The sequence below is a fragment of the Brassica napus genome, chromosome A2, assembly GCF_020379485.1.
Source record: "Brassica napus cultivar Da-Ae chromosome A2, Da-Ae, whole genome shotgun sequence".
Taxonomy (NCBI): domain Eukaryota; kingdom Viridiplantae; phylum Streptophyta; class Magnoliopsida; order Brassicales; family Brassicaceae; genus Brassica; species Brassica napus.
Window position 1 is genome coordinate 26,853,233 of NC_063435.1, and position 19,300 is coordinate 26,872,532.

Sequence of the window (19,300 nt, forward strand, 5' to 3'; positions counted from 1 at the left end):
AAAACTAAAAAGTAAACAAAAGGTATTAACAAAAAAGTAAGCAAAAAGGTTATGAATGTGAAAAACTTTACACCAAATAATTATTTTCTTACAAAACTAAAAAAATAAAATGATATCATCTTAACGATTCCAAATGTTTATTGAACAATTCTCCTTATTTAATATTTCATATTCTCCACCATTACCTAATTAATTATTATTATTTTTAACTGTTGCCATATTCCACAGTTTCAACTAAATTATACTTTTTCAATTATCATTTACATCCCAAAAAATAAGTCTAATTCAACGGTGCTACAAAAAAAATTTTTATTGCACTTTGACGTGGCATTTGACCAATCAAAATATACATATTTGTTACTAAATTTAAGAGAGCCAAAAATAACCATTAAGTGGGCCCCTTTCTGGATCTTATACAACAGAGAGAAAAGAATATTCGTACTCTGTGAAACTCTCAGCCGTTGATAGACACACGAGTGGGATCCAGCGGTCAGGAAAGCTTTAAAAAACCCTGGTGGAACACAACATAAAGGAGAAACAGAGTTCTTTGAAGTTATCGAGAAGACAAATACTAAAAAACCAAAAAGCCTTCTTCTTCGATCAGTCATCGTCATCAGGGCCCCTTATGTTCCGTTCCGTGCCGCCATTCATGAGTTCGAGTAAGATTCTCTCTTACCTAATCTCTCGATCCCTTCGCTGTCTCTGTTCTTTGATGGTTAAATGAAGAGGAAAGTTATAAACTTTCGCCTTTAGTTTGTGAATTTTTCAATCAAAAGGTTTGATTTTTGCGTGATGGGTTTGTTTATGATCTTAAGGAAGAGAGAGTTTATGTTAAACCCAGATCCTAGAGTTGCCTTTAGGATTGTAAAGTTTAAAACTTTGATTAGATTCTGAGTGTGTGTCTTTCAGTGATTGATTGAAAAGTATTCTCCTTTATTGAGTTTTTACAATAGTCTCTGTGGCTCATCAAAAGCCAATATAGTGGTGAAAGTGGGGAGTAAAATTTCATTCTTTAAGCATTGATTCCATATCTTAAGTTATGTAATGGACTTTCACTATCTAAGATGTAAGATGCTTTATCATCTCCATGATCGTTAGACTGAGAGGTAAGAGTTTGTTTGTTTGTGATCTAAAGCAAAACAAAAAGTGTTGGGAATATTCATATTCCTGAGCAGACTGTTTTTGACTGAGGAAAAAGAGGAATTTTATTCAATGGTTCATCTCCTCTACATAAAGTTTTATTCTCTACATTAACTCTCTCACTCTTGCATCAAAGTTTCCCTCATTGCAAACCCATTTTTCTCCATCTGAGATTAGGATACTGTGTGGTGTTGTTGTGACAAAACAAAACTGTTCTTGTTCCATGACTATGGCTAATGATTTTGGATATTCAACATCTTTTTCAGCTCTGCATACTTCTGTGGAAGACAGATACCCTAACTCTTTCTATGGTTCATCAGGGCAGGAGCTGATGAACAACCCTGTGCCTTGTCAGGTGGTCTCTGGTGGCAACTCTGGTGGGTATATGTTTCCTTCTCCCTCTGGATTCTGCAATGTTTCACCTCTCTCAACTCATGGGAGGGCTTCCCAAACTCAGCCACCTGTTGCCACCACCCCAAGCGACAGATTGGCTATGCAGGATTGCTTTTTGGAAGCGCAATCAATGAATCACCCTCTTCCGGAGTTTTCAGATCCACTTGACGAGTTCTTTGATTTTTCTGACCATGTTCCTGCCTTGAATCCACAAGCAGAGAGTAGTGACGTTATGGTGGGGTCAACCGTGGAGGTTCATGAGAAAAGCGAGTGGCAAAGCTGGGCAGATCAGCTGATGTCTGTTGACAATGGTTCGGAGCCGAACTGGTCTGAGCTTCTTGGAGATCCAAGTCCACACAATTTAACACCACCAACACCATCTTTGGATGTGCCAAGGCAAGAGGTAGTAGCTAACCAGCAGCAGCATCAGGTGGTTTCGTTGGAGGAGCAGCTGAACTCATCAGCTAGTGGAGGAGCAACAACTAAACAGCGCATGAGATGGACACCAGAACTTCATGAGGCTTTCGTTGAAGCTGTTAATCAGCTTGGTGGTAGTGAACGTGCGTTAGCTTTCTTTCTTCTCTCTGTTAATAATAAACAGTGGAGCCTATTTCTTTTCTTGACGTTTTTCTATAATTTCAACCTCAGGAGCCACGCCTAAGGCTGTTTTGAAGCTCTTGAATAACCCTATCTTGACCATTTATCATGTCAAAAGCCATCTGCAGGTTTTGTTCTTACCCATTTGTTTATTTGTTTCTCTGCTATGCTTAACTCATTTCTCATGTTCTACTGTCTTTATATTAAACTCTTTTTTTCTACAGAAATACAGAACGGCAAGGTACAAACCGGAGACTTCAGAAGCTACAGGTTAGGATTTCATATAGTTTAACTCTTAGATGCAAAACCGAAAGCCGAAATTTTGGTTTGGTTCGGTTCAAAATCTCAGGCCTAGTTTAACAGAATACTTGCACTTTTTCCTAAGCTTTAAACCACATAGGCCTCTAAAGAATTGGTAACTCTCTAGAAAAGGCTAAAGGCTTCTGTATTAATCTTTGTTTCTTTCTTTACACAGGAGAACCTCAAGAGAAGAAGATGACATCTATAGAAGATATCAAATCTCTTGACATGAAAACGTAAGTTAATTTTCTGACTGCATAAACTAAGAGAGTATTTGATTGTAAATGTGTTGAAGTTACTTATATGTGTTTCTAGCTAGTTAATTTATGTTTTCTATTTTTCTTTTACCAGGAGCGTTGAGATCACACAAGCTCTAAGGTTACAGATGGAAGTTCAGAAACGTCTCCATGAGCAGCTCGAGGTAATGATTTGGCCAGAAAGAGTATTAGCTTGTTCGTGACTATTGGCTGATGTTTGTTTTAAATATATATGTCACAGACTCAACGGGCGCTACAGTTACAGATTGAGAAACAAGGTCGGTACCTACAGATGATGTTTGAGAAACAACAGAAGTTAGAAGAGAACAAGAGCTCTTCCTCCTCAAAGCAATGCAACGCATCTGCAGAAGTTGAGTTTGAATCTGGTGTTGTGACACAAGCAGGGGACCTAAGTGAATCTGCTGTTTCAGTATCAAGGAAACGGGCCAGAGAAGATGAGTAGATTGAAAAACATATTGATTTGGTTGACGACACATGTTTATTGGGAGTTAAGTTAGGTGTTTAATGGAAAACACACAGATGCATTAACTACAGTTTTGTTAAAAAGAAAATTGTTTCTTCACAGCTTTTGTGCTTTGTTCAGTTTAGGAAGCAGTTGCTTTGAAGGCCCTGCAATACTAACTGAAGATATTATTGCTTAGGGCTGAGATTTTGAACTGAAAGGAAATATATAATCAAACCATACCCTAACCTAATTTGACCGAATTTATTTCAAATTTTAACAAGATTAAACCAAAATAAAAAAATTTGGTAGGATTTAAAAAACCGAACTAACTAAGCTTTTTTGGGTTAGTTTGGTAAGATTTATATTGAACCTAACTATCTGAAAACAGAACTGGATTATTCAAACTACCTGAACCCGCATGCCTTATTGAAATTAAAAATGATTGAAGACTAACTGAAGAGAGCAAAACGGCTGTTTCTTATAGCAAACGTGTTTCTTAACAGATTCACAAATAAGATGGCATCAATAACACAACAACCTCTTGTCATCTAAGTGACATCCATTTTTTCAGGATGTCAATTATTATTCATGTACTTGATTGGAACGGGAACTCGAGGAACCAGATTTAGGAGCACTATGTGTAATTTGACGGTATGAGGAAAGGGTCAACTTCATTGTCCTTGTACCTGTTACTGTTGTTGTCACTTAACTGGCCACTACCACTGGGTACCTTTAATCCAATGATCCACGACACCTATGATGCTGATGGATGACTTTGCATCGTGAAAAACATAGCTAAACTAAAAACAAAAAAGGAACATTTTGGGTTTCACAAATTTAAAAAAACTGTAGATGATCAAGTAGCTAACACATGTACAAAGTTCAGACAAACCAAGAAATAAAAACATCAGCATAGTGGATTGCATTACAAGCGATGAGATTAGACGATTCTTAACAAACAAGCTCCAAAGATTCTGCCCAATCACTTTGCATTTTATGTTATGCAAGATTTAAACAATATGATGAAATAATAGCATTTGCACAACCTTCAACTTCTAAAGTTTTGTTTTCTTACTCTTATTCAATCAACACTGGCTTTGGTGGATCATAACAAGAGAGTGAATCAAAGGAAGCTTGACCTTTATGAACTCATAAGGGAGCCTCCAGCGACTCATCACTAACCTCACCACTTCCATTCATTGAAAGCCTTATGTACTCTCTATGTGCAAAACGGTCCCACTCTGTCAACGTAAGACACTCTCCTATAATTTACTTTAAATACTAGAATGGCTTGAGCATATAATAACCACAAAATCATGAGACATAGTGTTTAAACCTCTGGTCCGATCATATCACTAATCTGGCATAAAACATCCTCAAAAAGAACAGCCTCTTCCTCCATTCACTCCTTCCAACGCATCTGCTCCTCATAAAAGAACTGCATCTCATGTCTCGTAAGAATCCCATTCCCATCCAAGTCTACGCACTTAAACCTGGTACAATACATCATTATCTCAGATCAAAATGCTATCTGTCTGGATCCTTGCGTTACAGCTTACCAGTATTCTAGGCTAGGCACTGATGGATTTTTTTAAAGAAAAATCTAAAACGTAAGAAAAGACAAATGCATTAAAACCATCATTAGAAAATGTAATTTTCTCGTTATTTATTTGTTAAACTAAATTATTTCATAATCAATAAAATTCTTGAATTGTTTTGGAGGATATATTAGTCCTTTGCCAAAATTAAAAATGAAAAATACAGAGATGCAGTAATCGGAGATTGGAGGAGAAAGATTAACAAAACGAGTGGCGTTGCTCTCCTCTGTTCATCATCTTCCTCCTTGGCTCGTCTCCTTGTCAATATATAACAACACACAGAGTTCCTCTCCGTTTTTCCCACAAAGTCCTCACCTTTATCTCCCCGCTCTCTGCATTATCTCTTCTTCACCGTCTCGAAGCTTTCTCAGGGTAACTGATCTAATCCCGGTTTGGTTTTCTGATTTGGTTAATGTTTGAGATTGCAAGATTTTGTGTGCGTGCTTCTTCTGTGGATCACATTACCAAAGTTCTGAAACAATTTTGTGTATATTTATAGTAATATAAAGATTGTACATTTAGCCATTTGCATGAGATCTGACTGTTCCAGACTTGTTGGATTTGCTTTCATCCCTTCTCATTTTGATTCAAACATTACAAAGTTTAAGTCTTTATTGTTCTGTCTTACTAGATTTTTGTTTTTGTCTCTTCTAAATTTTTGATTCAGACATTACGAAGTTTAAGTCTTTACTGTTCTGTCTTACTACTTTTTTTGTCTCTTCTAATTTTTTGATTCAGACATTACAAAGTTTAAGTCTTTACTGTTCTGTCTTACTAGATTTTTGTTTTTGTCTCTTCTAAATTTTTGATCAGACATTACAAAGTTTAAGTCTTTACTGTTCTTTATTACTAGATTTTTTTTTGTCTCTTCTTATTTTTGATTCAGACATTACAAAGTTTAAGTCTTTACTGTTCTGTCTTACTAGTTTTTTTTTGTTTTCGTCTCTTCTAAATTTTTGATTCAGACATTACAAAGTTGAAGTCTTTACTGTTCTGTCTTACTAAATATTTGTTTTTGTCTCTTCTTATTTTTGATTCAGACATTACAAAGTTCAAGTCTTTACTGTTCTGTCTGACTAGATTCTTTGCTACAGAATGGCGTCAACCACCAATGGAAGTACTGACTATGGTGCCTACACATACGAGGACCTCTCTCGAGAGCTTTACTGGCCTTCTCACAAGCTCAAGATATCAATCACAGGAGCCGGAGGTTTCATAGCCTCCCACATCGCTCGCCGTCTAAAGCACGAGGGCCATTACGTCATTGCATCCGACTGGAAGAAGAATGAGCACATGACTGAAGACATGTTCTGCGATGAGTTCCACCTCGTTGATCTCAGGGTCATGGAGAATTGCCTCAAGGTTACCGATGGCGTTGATCACGTCTTTAACTTGGCTGCTGATATGGGCGGTATGGGTTTCATCCAGTCCAACCACTCTGTTATCATGTATAACAATACTATGATCAGCTTTAATATGATTGAGGCTGCTAGGATCAATGGGATTAAGAGGTCAGAATTGTGTTTTTGGGGTATCTTCCTTTTTGTAAACAGAGTTAAAAGTTTGAAACTTTTTGATGTTTGTGTGTTTTCAGGTTCTTCTACGCTTCTAGTGCATGTATCTATCCAGAGTTCAAGCAGCTGGAAACTACTAATGTGAGCCTCAAGGAGTCAGATGCTTGGCCTGCTGAGGTTTGTGTCACTTTGATGATTATCATTCTTTTGTGTTTAATAATTATGAGGTTTTGGGCCTGTGGGCCCGTTAATAGGCCCAAACCATTTTAAATTTGGTGAGGAGACGCTTCCCAACGGAACTACACTAGATAATCCGAGTTTTAGCCACTAGACCAACTCCTTGTTGGTGATGATGTTTAATTATTCATATGAAGAGTCTTTAATAGTTTGATTTTATAATGTTATATATAGCCACAAGATGCTTATGGTTTGGAGAAACTAGCAACGGAGGAGCTGTGCAAGCATTACAACAAAGATTTTGGGATTGAGTGCCGCATTGGAAGGTTCCATAACATTTACGGTCCTTTCGGAACATGGAAAGGTATTACAGACAGAACAAAACAGTTTCCAGGAACTATTCTTTGCTTTACCATTTGTGTTTAATATTGGTAGGTGGAAGAGAGAAGGCACCAGCTGCTTTCTGTAGAAAGGCTCTCACCTCCACAGATAGGTTTGAGATGTGGGGAGATGGGCTTCAAACTCGCTCTTTTACCTTCATTGATGAGTGTGTTGAAGGTGTACTAAGTAAAGCCTCAGCTCCATATTAGAAATGATATAATCTGTATTAGTGTTCTAAAAATCGGTCTAGGCGGCAAATCGAACCTAAACAAAATGAAATCTTAGAACCATTTTTAAAATAAAATTGGTCTAGGCGCTCAAAAATCGTTTTAGGTGAACGCCTAATCAATATTTTTTCATATAAAACTTTTTACTACCGCATATCTATTTCTTTGAACATTAATTTGAATGTTACAGCATTGTATTAATCTTCCTCATGGTTGCATTTTAGGTTGACAAAATCAGATTTCCGTGAGCCGGTGAACATAGGAAGCGATGAGATGGTGAGTATGAACGAGATGGCTGAGATGGTTCTGAGCTTTGAGGAAAAGAAGCTACCGATTCACCACATTCCAGGACCAGAAGGTGTTCGTGGCCGTAACTCAGACAACAATCTCATCAAAGAGAAGCTTGGTTGGGCTCCAACAATGAGATTGAAGGTACGATAAAAAAAACATTATTATTATTACTCAAAGTAGCAGTTTGACTGACACCTCATGTGACTTGGTTTTTGTGTGGTGAAATCAGGAGGGGCTCAGAATAACTTACTTCTGGATAAAGGAACAGATTGAGAAAGAGAAGGCAAAAGGCAGTGATGTGTCGCTTTATGGGTCTTCAAAAGTGGTTGGGACTCAAGCACCGGTTCAGCTTGGCTCACTCCGTGCTGCTGATGGAAAAGAGTAAATGGATGATTTGGCTCAAAGTATGGCCTTGCTTAATACATAATTAAGGTCAGGGAAGTGTTTTGGATTTGACTGTCCTCTTCTGCTGCTGATCTTTCTTGTTCAATTATTATTTTTTGGTTGAAAAAACATTTCCTGTTAAACTAGATTATACTATGTATTAAGTATATATTATTGTGGTCCTAATACAATATTATTTTGGTCCTGTCACAATATTTTTCTGTCATCTTATCAATAATGTCTTAAGACCATATCTTCACACATCTCTAGAGATTCTTTCTCTGCTCTCCACTTCTTTCTCAGCCAAAGCAATCACACGTTACTATCCCCATTGATAAAATGTTAAACGTTCCACACTGATTAAGAGTAAGATTAACTAGGAAAAGTCACATGGCACTCTACTTTTCAAACTAGCTTCTGTGGTATATTCTTTCTGGAAGGTGTATTCGGATTCATTATATGTTATTCTGACATAACTTCGTATATACATCAAAAGATTTCAAAAGTTACCAAGCAGCAAGCACCTTCTTTCCGTTTAAAAGACTTTATTTATCATTCATATTCAACAATAATTTCAATTAGACCAAATGGCAGAGACAATGTGGGGGTGTGACTGAAATTATCAGATAAGCAGAGACAATGTGGGGTTTAAGGCTCGAGCAGCTGCTCAATTCAAAGACCGTTTTGAAACGTGACTATTTTGCTGTCAACGGAAGTCTTTGCTCTCTCCCTAAATATTCAACGGTGCTGCTATTACGGTCCTGATATAATGGGCTATAAAAGTCTTTATGAGCCTCATAACTCATATGTGAAAAGCCCATGCTAAAAGATTAAATGGATACTTCTATATAACAAAAGATGTACACTCGGTCCATCACTAGCATGATCATCTAACTTTATCAAAGAACTAAGGATTATGTACAGTTACATTCCAATTGCCTGGTTTAACCAAAGTCCGGCATGCAACTTTTTTTCCTCTCCACTCTTCCCCCATTATCTTGTAAGAAGCTTACCAATAGAACTCGTAATTTAGATACCTTAATACTGTTTGTTGTTTATAAATCTATCTAGATATTACTTATTTAGCAAAAAAACTAGATATTACTTTCAAAATCATTACAGAAATAACGTTTTATATTTAAATTATTAACGAATATTCAAACTATAGTATCTGCAAGACAACTTGCAAAATAGTGACTATAACACAAACCATATCCACACCAAACTATGAATACTTGGAAAGTCCAAACATTGTGGACCAAGAAGATATTGCTCGTGTAAAAAGCATGCACAAAGATTTCATGTGGTTCTAAAGGAGGGAAACATATTAGGTCCCATGAAGTCTTGTTGCTTGAAAAGTGGTGCCTACCTATTATATATCCAAAATGAATGAGCCATCACTTTTCATGTTGCCCCATTTACACATCTCGACAAGAGGTTTGGCACAGGTGCACCATAAATGCAACAATCAGAATGGACCCACGAAATGCAACTTGAGTTTTGATAGATTCTTATCCAAAAATGATATCTTTAGTACATTTCTCTAATCTAAATTAACTAAAAAGACTATATCTTATGTCGCTCTCAGGTCTCTCCTTATTTGGTTATTTGTAGAATGCAAATGGGAATATTAAATGGACCCACGAAAACAACGACGCCAATCAACTTCCCATATTTAATAAAATACCCCTATTGCCACGTCAGTCTTACTTGGATTTGACCCCAAAAAGCGTTGGAAAAATATTATTTAATCCAATAAGGCAAAAAATATTCACTACGTGTAAGTCTGTGATAGAATCAACGATATTACTTAAAGCCCCTCAAAGTCTTATTTTTTTCCATCATCTGTCCCGAAGTATAGTTTCGATTAAATAACCCAATGCCGCCCAATTCCAAAGTGGATTCAAATAGTTTGAAAGTTGGTGTATGTAATATTCGTGTATACAATTAGCCAGTTAAGTACTCCTTTATAAACAACTTTTTAGGTCTTTTTCATGTTATTAATTATGATATTAAATATAATTTCTTATAAACTACTGAAAAGAGTAATTCAGATACTGTTTAACTGATTTTAGTGAATTTGAAAAGATTTACTTATTCCAAATTTTCAAAATAAATGAATAACTTTGTATTTATATTCCTTTACTATATGAACTTTATAAAAAAAATCATTGAATAATACAATAAAATAATCTCTCAAAAATATTTATTATTGGTTTATATTAACTAAACTAAAGCAAAAAGTATAGTACTTGAGATTATTATTCATTTCATCGGCAGTGGAGGCACCACATTTGAATACTTCAGTTTTATAATCATTAATTTTTTTGACAAGGGTTTGCTCTTAAAAAAGTTATAAGAGCATCATTAGTGACAAATTTCTTAACTTTGAGTTTCTAAACATAAATATATTAATACTTTAGAATAATACAACTGAATAACAAAATTAAAAAGCCTAAAGTTAAATTGAGTGAATGAAAAGAAGACACTTTGGCTTAATGGTTTCTGAAGACAATTGCAAAGTTTTTTCGGAAAGAAACGACATTCGTTTTGTTTTACCTTTTTTTTTTTACTGTTACATATTTTAATATTTTTTCTAATAAAAAAATTCAGATAAAACCAAAACACTGTGGGTGCTTTAAGAATATGAACCCTCAAATAATAAAATAATAAAATAATAATCAAAGACCATGTGCATTTGCATATCTTAACCATCTTGATCTTACATGGAATCATATTTTTCTTATCCCTTTTGTTACCAATTACAATGAGAAATATAGGACTTCATAGAACGAATCAAAAGTATTTGGTGTGAATAAGAATACACTATTCTTGTCGGGGCCTTGGTAGGTAATCTGATAATATTATTGATAAATTTTACAAATTAAAAGAAATGAAAAGAACACATTAAATGCAAAAGACTGACCAATCGGATAAGAAGAAACTTTTGTAGGAACAAGAACAAGAAGTTGAAACCCAAAAATGGAAAAGACTCTCTCTGTCGAAGAAATCTCCTGCAACCATCTTTGGTCGGAGCTGGCCGAAGAGACCAATGGAACAACAGCGAAGGGGATGATGAACCGTAGTGACTCCGAGTGGGCATTCCAACGCTTCATCCAAGAGTCCTCCTCTGCTGGAGAAGCTGTCTATGGCGTTTCCGTCTCTGGACCTCCTTCTCCGAGTGTTCCTGTAGATTCAGAGGAATACAGAGAGTTCCTTAAGAGTAAACTCAACTTAGCTTGTGCTGCTGTCGCCATGAAAAGGGTAAACAACTAAGTCTCTCTCTAGTCTCTTCACCCTTCAGTTTTAGTAGCTTCTTGTTTAGACTAAGTTTTGATTTATTAGTGAGAACATGTTCTGAAGACAAAAAGAGTATATGGATACAAAATCAAATGATAGGATCCAAGAAAATCAAACCTTTTATCATTTGACTTGTACTAGAAGTTTAGAACTAAGCTTATTTAGTTCTTAAAGTGAGTCTTGTGATCTTATATAGGATATGATTTGAGTCTGTGAAATTAATATTTTTCTTTCGAAAATTGATTTTGAATTGGAAAAATAAATATTAAAAATTTGCTATTATCTTCCCTAAGATTTTACACTATTTTTGATAATTGAGTTGTTGTGTTACTATGTGAAACTTGATAGGGAGCTTTCAGCAAACCTCAGGATACATCTGTTAGATCTGAGAATGGTGGAGCTTATACATCCACTGCTTCAGACCAAGGCTCTCTTGCTTCTTCCAAAGGTTTTTTAATTTACTGCTCTAATGTTTTCTTAATTAATTTACCTATGTGATGAGCCCTTTAAAGATGTTGTTGATATTTATTGTGTTTGAGAGTTCTTGTGAATTGCTATGCTAATGTAACCAACCTGTATGGTTTTTCATTTGCAGCTACACCAGTGATGAGCAGTGCAATAACAAGTGGATCTGAGCTCTCTGGTGACGAAGAAGAAACTAATATGAATCCCACCAATGTTAAGCGTGTCAAAAGGTAAATCATTTACATTCTTTCATGGACTAATAATGTCTCTGAGAAGACAAAATCTTACTTGAACATGAACATTGTGTTTGTTTATTTTTATAATTACAGGATGCTCTCTAACAGGGAATCAGCTAGGCGGTCCAGAAGAAGAAAGCAAGCACACCTCAGCGAGCTAGAGACACAAGTATGTTACATTGTTACTCTTCCCTCATGTGTTTCTTTCTTTAGACATTTCTAAGCTCACTTATTACAATCTATCCATCTCTCTGACAGGTTTCACAGCTGCGTGTGGAGAACTCAAACCTCATGAAGGGTCTCACTGACGTAACTCAAACATTCAATGAAGCAGCTGTCGAAAACAGAGTTCTTAAAGCCAATATCGAGACACTACGAGCAAAAGTAAAAATCCATTTTCCTAACCAAAAACTCAATTAACAGACTATAATAATAAGACTGTTGAAGAAACTTTTTTTTTTTGAAGGTGAAAATGGCTGAGGAGACAGTGAAGAGACTCACAGGCTTCAACCCGATGTATCACACCATGCCTCAGGTTTCAACTGTCTCTAATCCTTCAGAGACATCAGATTCTGTAGACACAAGCATCCGAGTGACCACATCGGAGATTAGCTCAGGCAACAAAAACAAGGCCTTGACAGGGTGCAAAATGAACAGGACAGAGTCGATGAGGAGAGTTGCGAGTTTGGAGCATCTGCAGAAACGTATTCGCAGCGTTGGGGATCAGTAGTTTGTGAATTTAAAAAAAAAACTTGTTCTGTAACATTGTCACAAATGAGATAATGAGACAAAGGTTATATGTAAATATGTATCTGTTGTTTTTTTAACCCTTGTGAATTGCTTAGTTATTTCTACTTCTGTTTTCCTCTTGTGTTCAATTTATCTCCACCATCTGGACTATCTTGTGAATACTACCAGGTTAACAAAAGAGTGTCAATCTCAAGCTTCATCCATATTATCTAGTGAATGATGCTGAGGTACTGCAAACATTATAATGTAAATATTTATTAAGCTACAAAAGAAAAAAAAAATGAAAAATGATAATTTGAATTGATTTGATTTTTATTAAGTTTAGATGATTTTAAGTAAAATGATAATTTACTATGATTATCGTTAAATCACTCTAAAATCTCATCTGAAACTATAAACTTTGGATTTTGTTTTTCTTAATTATGAAACTCTACCAAACATTCTTAAATGTCTAAAAATATTATAAAATACACAACTTAAAATATATTCAATAACAATAAATTTAAAAGTAGTTTATCAAATAACAAGTTTAATAACACTAGAATTTAAAATAATATTTAAAAATCATGTTTGAATATCAGTAAATTTGTTATTTTAATAAAAATCACCTTAAACTTTGAATACACTCCCAAAATTTTTTTAAGTTATTTAATTCTTGTTAGTGAATTTGATAATAATGTTTAAACTTAGTAGAATTAAACTTAGTAGAATTAATCATGTTTATCTGCAAATTTGATAATAATAATAAAAAAAATTGGTAGTATTTTTTCATTAATTTCTAATTTTCCATGCATGAGATGAGTTTTGTACTGCATGTAGAGTTGAGACAATTAAGAAAATTAATTTAGTTTTTACAACATTTCTGACTATTTAATTGGATAAAAGAGAAACAGAAACACACACTGACACACATAACATCAGAACCAGAAGATAGCAGTAATGGCTACAAATGTTGCGACTCTTTCTTCTCTCAAACCAATTTCTTTGCCTCTCTCATCATTCGACTAAACACCCGTTCTCTAGTGGCGATTCGACCGGAACAGAGGAGAAAGTCACTAACCTGTAATGCACTGTTTGGTCTCGGTGTCCCTGAGATTGCTGTGATTGCTGGCGTCGCTGCGTTGCTCTTTGGACCTAAGAATCTTCCTGAGATTGGCAAAAGTCTTGGCAAAACCGTCAAAAGCTTTCAACAGGTTTGCTGCTTATTAGAAACACTCACAGAATTTGAACATTTCAGTTTTTTATTAGCTGCTCTAATATTTTTATGTGTCTTCTTCACTAGAATCTAAGAAGAAGATGCGATTGTGTTGATCAGAAAAAAAAAAAGATGCGATTGTGCCAATTCATGTGAAAAGCTTATTGCTAGTAGTTTGAATTGATGTTAAAGAGGTCACTGTAAGGAGAAATGTGTTTTGGAAATTTTATGTTTTCAAGTGATTTTGTTCCTGTATGGGTTCTGTCTTGCTGTTGTGAAACAGTTCACTATGAGACAGTAAGATTTTTTAAACAAGGATATTAGCTTAATTATATTTCTATAAAACTTACTGCTAAGTGTTGGTTCTCCTGAGATCTTTGGCTTCTACTTGTATATTTTTGTGTTCCTTTTAGCTTTGTGTTTTATAGTTTGCATTGATGAAGAGGGCTTGTGGTTTTTTTTTTTTTTGTAATGATGTAGGCCGCTAAAGAGTTTAGTCTGAGCTTAAAACCGAACCTGAAGATTCTGTTGCTGACTCATCTCCGGTAGCAGTGAGCAACAAGGCAGAGGAAAAAAACGAGGCTTCCAGCTTCCTCAAGCTCCAAGGACAATGTATAAATATGACAAGACTTAGGCTTTGCTTTTCTTGTAGAAACAATAGGTTTATGACATGAGTTTTGATCAAATACTCTTGTTCAAGGAAGCAGAGTAGTGTTCCCTATAAGAATTGGCTTCATGACGTTTGAATCTGTAAAGCTCTTCTTAGACTTTAGATAGCAAATGAACCTAAAATAAAGACCACACAAATGGATTGAAGATGTAATTCTAGTGAAGACCAAGGAAATGGAAAGAGTACAGAGAGCTCTGCAGTAAACTAACATATGGTGGAATTGAAACAGAAACAAAAGTACAAAAATTTCTCATGACACTCCAAGATCCTGTTCTGGATATTACAATTCCAATTTGTAGCACAAGAGTCATTTGTCTACAAGACTTTATTCACTGAGCTAGCTTCTGTCTCTTTATCCTCTCCAACGCACCCAGAGTCTTCCCTGCACCGTCTTCCTCAGCTTCTTTCCCATCTTCCTCTCTCTTTCTAGCAAGTCCTCCAAACACAGCAGCAGGGACCTCTTTCTGAGCGATCTCTACATTGTCATCTCCATCGGACTCATCTTCATCCGGAAGCTCAATATCTTCTCCATTCCCTGTCACAGGCTTCCCAGCATTCTCACCAGACTGCGAGATGACTCCTGCGCTCACAAACCCGACTCTCCTCCCACCATCCTTAGATGTAACCGTGGTAGACATTGGAGCCGCCATAAGCTGCCTCTCCAGAGCCGCCATTTCATCATCTGGCAAACCCGCTTTCTTCAGCTCGTCTTTAGCCTCCTCCACGTCTATCTTGTCCTTTTGCATCATGTTCTCCGGCAGAATGAAATGAGTCTGAAACAAAAAAAAACATATCAGATACTGTCAGGTTGATTGATTCCTTGAGAGCTGAAAGCAAATAGAAAGAGGATAAGAGAGCAAACCTGACTGTAACTTGCGGAGACGCTTCTCTTGATCCTAAGCATCTCTCTATACGTGTCTTCATTCCCATGTAACACCTCAAACTCGTGCCACTTGTTCCAGAACTCCGGGTCGGATCTTGGATCAGCATACTGAGAGGCATACTTGTAGACAGCACGAGACCGATCAATCTCTCCCAAGCTTCTCTCCAGCTCTGCGAACTTTATGCACATGATCTTCACATCCTTGTGTGGAAGACCAGACTCTATCGCTTGCTCATATATCTCTCTCGTTCTTGGGACACCGAAGATCTCCGCTGCACGGGAAATGTATATCTCGTACATCTCCAGCCTCTGGCCTTCTGGAACCTTCTTGGTGGCTTCTTCGTACACTTTCATGGCTCGCTTGGCTAGACCGTAATCCTCTTCTAGCTTGGCGTACTGAAGGTATAAGGTCCTTACAGAATCTGATGGAGCCTGAAAGATAGATAAAGAGAGAAGTTAGATCAAACACAAAACAGCCGTTTAACCCAGTGTTTGTAAAACCGAACCGGATAATTATTTGGATCACGGTTCAATATGGTTTGACGGAGTCAAACATGGTTTAATAAACTGGTTCGACATATTAGTATATAAATTTAAAATTAATATTAGTATATATGATACATATAAAAATATAAATAAATATCAAATATAAAACTAGTTTTTTGTTCAAATGGTTGGTTCATGTATCTATGATAATTTAAACGGTTTTTATCTAATTTAATAACTTTGAGATCTAATCCAGCTATAGATCTAATCCAGCTATGTAACCGGTTGGTTGGTTCATGGTCGAACTAGTTATTAAACCCAATCCGGCTAGGTGATCGGTCCGGTTTTGAAAACAGAGTTTTAACCATAAAGAAAGTGTAGAAGAGAAAGATTAGCTTACCATTGAAACAGCATGCTCAAACAACTCTCTGGCCCGCTCCAGCTTTGCCTTCCCATATCTCTTGACGAACTTTGTAAGATAAGTAACCCATATGTCTTTCACATGAGGATACTTGAATATCTTCACACCTCTCTCATACACCTTGAAAGCATCTTCAAAGTACTTATTCTCCTCGAGAAGGTAAGCATAGTTCAGAATGATCTGCGGCGTAGCTATCCTCAAATCCAATATCTTCTCATAGACAGCTCTCGTCGACTCCAGCGTTCCAAGACTCTCCTCCAAATCAACGTAAAAGGACCAAAGCCTCAAGGACCTGTGCAGCTTCATCTGAACCGGCTCGTTCCCATCAGCAGCCACTCTCCTTTTGACTTCTACCGTTGGCACAGCCGTAGCGCGCCTCATCAGCTCCAACGCTCCTTTGAAATTCTTGTGCCTCAGCTCCATTTCAGCCCATTCGCACCAGACGCTGGCGAGATGGTCTACTGTCTTGTAGTTCACTTGAACCGCCTTGTCAAGAATCACTCTAGTGTTGACCAAGTCTTTGTGGTCTTCATACAATTTAGCAAACGCAACCCACAAGGTGTGAGGCTTCCCAAGGGCCTTCATAGGATCCACAGTCCTCACTGCTTCTGTGTAAGTGAGAATCTGCTTCGCTGCGTCTCCCTCGAAGATTTTAACCCTCCGATGCCACTGCTCAACGTTGTGTGGGTTCTGCCTAAGGAGGACACTATTAGCTAACGCAGGTCTTCTGTTCATCAGCTCCTCCAAGCGAGCCAACCTCAGATCAACATCGTTATCATCGTTCAGCCAAAACCCATTCAGAATCTTCCTCTGCAGCTCCTTCACGGATAAAGAAAAGTTAAGCCGCACATCCTCCTCTTCCTCCTCCTCCACATCCTCATCTTCTTCCTCATCACTCGAACTCATCATCTCCATCTTCTTAGCAACCGTACTCTCCTCAAACCTCGAATACACATCGAATATAACACTAAAGTCCCTCACAGTCACAACCTTCATCATCCCCTCCTCATAAACATCCCTAGCCTTCTCAAGCAAGTTCTTCCTAATGTAATAATCCGCAAGAGACGTCCACAGCATCCCAACCTCGTCAGTAAACTTCCTAATCCCTCCTCTTATAATAGCATCCACATTCAAACCCGAGATCTCATTAGCATGACGCACAAGAAGCTCGCAAAGCTCCATCCACAGCTTATGCTTAGTCTTCCCTTTAATAGAGTAAAACTGATCATCATTCAAAACAAAAGCCAACCTCTCCGCAGCCTCTTGCCAACGAGCAGACTTCAACAGAAACTCAATAAACTCCTCAATATGAGAAGGATCATACATCAAGTACCTACGATAAACTCTAAGCGAGGTCTCAATGGGGACACCCTCCTGCCCCACAAAGACAAGATACGGCTCCCAGATCCTCTCGTGCTGAGTCACAGGCAACGCACAGAGCGCACGATCAAACGTCCTCCTCGTCCTAGTGACAAGCCTCTGGGAGGTAAGCGTCTGGAGGTACATAACCCAGATCCTAGGCATCTTGTGCATAGTCACGAGGCCTCTCTCGAAGGTGTTGTTGAGGGAGTCGTAGTGAGGGTGAGTGACGGGGAGGTTACGAACGATCTCGAGCCTCTCGCGGAGGTAAGCGTGCCAGAGCTTGTAGCTTCCGGGGAGGGCCTTGAGGGCTCTCTCGTAGATGACGAAGCGTTTCTTGAAGGGGGAGTCGGATTTGGAGATGAGGTAGCGCCACCAGAGCTTGAGGCTGAAGGGGTTTCGGAGGATCTCTTCCTCGTAGACGAGGTCTTCTTGGGAAGGGTAGAGATCTTGGGAGATAGCCATAGCTTTAGATCTACGATGAGAGAAGGAAGCTTACTTGGTAATGGGTTGAGGTCGATTTTCGACGGCGCGGTGGTGAGGAGCAGCAGACGACGGTGGAAGTTGTTGCTTTTTTTCTCCCCGGCGTGAAGGTTTTTTTTAGGGTTGGGGAAAGGAAGAGAGAGGATGAGAGTTTTGTTAAGTGTTATAGATTTATAACCAAACCAAAATTAAATGATCCAACCAAACCAAACCGAACTAAACCCAAACCATATGTAAACCAAACCAAAGTTAATTCGGGTGATTTTGGTTGGAGTTTTATCAAACCCAAGTTAACCAAACCCCAAATTAAACCGGAATGCCTAATTTGAGGTAAAGCTTATGAAACACAAGTTATAGGCGTTAACATGTTTGGGGGTATCGTTTATGTAAATGAATTTTGCAATGTACTGGTATATTCAGCTTCGCTAGGCTTCACTGTGTAAAGGGAGTAAGAATTCAAATGATTAGTTAAGTTGACATAAATATACCTAGCTAGCTTGGACTGTGTAATCTGTTTAGAGCTGTGGTTCAGTTGGGATGTTCCATGCCATTTGAGATGCTTCTCACATGAGGAAAGGAGGGAGATGTGATGAATGTGTCGGTGTGTCTATAATATTGTGCTGATGTTGAATCTGGATTTGTGGGTTGAATGGAGTTTTGAACCTTAACTAGTGCGCAATATGATATTTAAGAAGAAAAAACATTTTTTGTTACCTATCTCCTTTCATTGCTATGTCACTTGAGAAAAGTATTGATACACATGTAAAATACTGTCAGAAATTCAAATCAAGTTCATCAAAGATTTGTACATTTGCATATGACACAAGTGAGGTTTTTAGAGCACTTCCATAGATGAGTTCACATCCGAGGTACTTTTAGTTTTGTTTTTTTGAAAAATAAATAAAATTTAAGTATTTAATAAATGACAATAAACAATATTATTTTTGGTCGAGAAATTGAGTTTGAGAATCTAATTGATAATGTTGCTGTTATGGAAAGCATGCTTGAAAGTCTTTTCACCTGGTAACCATCAAATCCACAACCATATATTATAATTTTATATGCATACAGTAAACAAATAAGAAGGGGCTTCATGTCTTCATTTTGTTACCGTTCCTCATTTCCTGTGTAGAGAGAACCATAATCTCTTGCTCTCTCTGTGGTTGTTTCTTTCCTCCCACAACTTTTCTCTTTCAGAGACATCCTTCTTTTTTTTTTGAAACACTCAGAGACATCCTTCTTGTAGGATTCTTTCTATACTATATCTCACCAACAAGAGTAGAAAACAAGTGCTTCAAGTTGAAACTTAGAGTCACAAACGTCTACA

At 37.2% G+C, this 19,300-nt stretch overlaps 4 protein-coding genes and 1 pseudogene across 8 annotated transcripts; 4 read left to right on the forward strand and 1 right to left on the reverse strand.

The window, feature by feature from the left end:
- The first annotated feature begins 534 nt into the window (after positions 1–534).
- On the forward strand, positions 535–3,270 carry LOC106367759 (protein PHR1-LIKE 1-like). Of its 5 annotated transcripts, none has more exons than XM_048745750.1 (7): positions 535–659; positions 1,461–2,093; positions 2,182–2,258; positions 2,355–2,400; positions 2,606–2,666; positions 2,782–2,851; positions 2,929–3,270. In XM_048745750.1, the coding sequence occupies exons 1-7, from the start codon at positions 626–628 to the stop codon at positions 3,148–3,150; spliced, it is 1,143 nt and encodes a 380-aa protein (XP_048601707.1). In that variant the 5' UTR covers positions 535–625; the 3' UTR covers positions 3,151–3,270. The 5 variants fall into 5 exon arrangements, with proteins under 5 accessions (XP_048601707.1, XP_048601706.1, XP_013663052.2 ...); XM_048745749.1 differs by having other exon boundaries at positions 537–659; positions 1,407–2,093; XM_048745755.1 differs by lacking the exon at positions 535–659 and adding an exon at positions 664–776.
- A 1,625-nt stretch (positions 3,271–4,895) lies between these two features.
- LOC106367760 (GDP-mannose 3,5-epimerase) lies at positions 4,896–7,938 on the forward strand. The gene is made up of 7 exons (XM_013807600.3): positions 4,896–5,123; positions 5,846–6,262; positions 6,346–6,442; positions 6,677–6,806; positions 6,878–7,006; positions 7,271–7,482; positions 7,571–7,938. Exons 2-7 carry the CDS (start codon positions 5,847–5,849, stop codon positions 7,724–7,726), a joined length of 1,140 nt encoding a protein of 379 aa, XP_013663054.1. The 5' UTR covers positions 4,896–5,123; position 5,846; the 3' UTR covers positions 7,727–7,938.
- A 2,687-nt stretch (positions 7,939–10,625) lies between these two features.
- LOC106367764 (basic leucine zipper 63) lies at positions 10,626–12,604 on the forward strand. The gene is made up of 6 exons (XM_013807604.3): positions 10,626–10,989; positions 11,374–11,473; positions 11,621–11,720; positions 11,820–11,895; positions 11,985–12,110; positions 12,193–12,604. Exons 1-6 carry the CDS (start codon positions 10,708–10,710, stop codon positions 12,454–12,456), a joined length of 948 nt encoding a protein of 315 aa, XP_013663058.1. The 5' UTR covers positions 10,626–10,707; the 3' UTR covers positions 12,457–12,604.
- A 234-nt stretch (positions 12,605–12,838) lies between these two features.
- Positions 12,839–14,429, forward strand: LOC106363443 (annotated as a pseudogene).
- A 112-nt stretch (positions 14,430–14,541) lies between these two features.
- LOC106367761 (pre-mRNA-splicing factor SYF1-like) lies at positions 14,542–18,125 on the reverse strand. Its single transcript, XM_048745741.1, has 3 exons — positions 16,111–18,125; positions 15,204–15,656; positions 14,542–15,114 (listed from the first exon to the last, which is right to left on the reverse strand). Exons 1-3 carry the CDS (start codon positions 17,953–17,955, stop codon positions 14,671–14,673), a joined length of 2,742 nt encoding a protein of 913 aa, XP_048601698.1. The 5' UTR covers positions 17,956–18,125; the 3' UTR covers positions 14,542–14,670.
- Positions 18,126–19,300: the final 1,175 nt, after the last annotated feature.

What these genes read in the sequence shown, in the direction of transcription:
- LOC106367759 (XM_013807598.3), top strand. Translation starts at nt 1,364, where the DNA reads ATGACTATGGCTAATGATTTTGGATATTCAACATCTTTTTCAGCTCTG. An exon ending in AAATCTCTTGACATGAAAAC is followed by an intron (nt 2,667 to 2,781) that starts GTAAGTTAATTT and finishes TTCTTTTACCAG; the next exon opens with GAGCGTTGAGATCACACAAG. An exon ending in GTCTCCATGAGCAGCTCGAG is followed by an intron (nt 2,852 to 2,928) that starts GTAATGATTTGG and finishes TATATGTCACAG; the next exon opens with ACTCAACGGGCGCTACAGTT.
- LOC106367760 (XM_013807600.3), top strand. Translation starts at nt 5,847, where the DNA reads ATGGCGTCAACCACCAATGGAAGTACTGACTATGGTGCCTACACATAC. An exon ending in CAGATGCTTGGCCTGCTGAG is followed by an intron (nt 6,443 to 6,676) that starts GTTTGTGTCACT and finishes TGTTATATATAG; the next exon opens with CCACAAGATGCTTATGGTTT. An exon ending in CTCCAACAATGAGATTGAAG is followed by an intron (nt 7,483 to 7,570) that starts GTACGATAAAAA and finishes TGGTGAAATCAG; the next exon opens with GAGGGGCTCAGAATAACTTA.
- LOC106367764 (XM_013807604.3), top strand. Translation starts at nt 10,708, where the DNA reads ATGGAAAAGACTCTCTCTGTCGAAGAAATCTCCTGCAACCATCTTTGG. An exon ending in CTCTCTTGCTTCTTCCAAAG is followed by an intron (nt 11,474 to 11,620) that starts GTTTTTTAATTT and finishes TTTCATTTGCAG; the next exon opens with CTACACCAGTGATGAGCAGT. An exon ending in TCGAGACACTACGAGCAAAA is followed by an intron (nt 12,111 to 12,192) that starts GTAAAAATCCAT and finishes TTTTTTTTGAAG; the next exon opens with GTGAAAATGGCTGAGGAGAC.
- LOC106367761 (XM_048745741.1), bottom strand. Translation starts at nt 17,955, where the DNA reads ATGGCTATCTCCCAAGATCTCTACCCTTCCCAAGAAGACCTCGTCTAC. An exon ending in TTGAGCATGCTGTTTCAATG is followed by an intron (nt 15,657 to 16,110) that starts GTAAGCTAATCT and finishes TCTATCTTTCAG; the next exon opens with GCTCCATCAGATTCTGTAAG. An exon ending in TCTCCGCAAGTTACAGTCAG is followed by an intron (nt 15,115 to 15,203) that starts GTTTGCTCTCTT and finishes TTTTTGTTTCAG; the next exon opens with ACTCATTTCATTCTGCCGGA.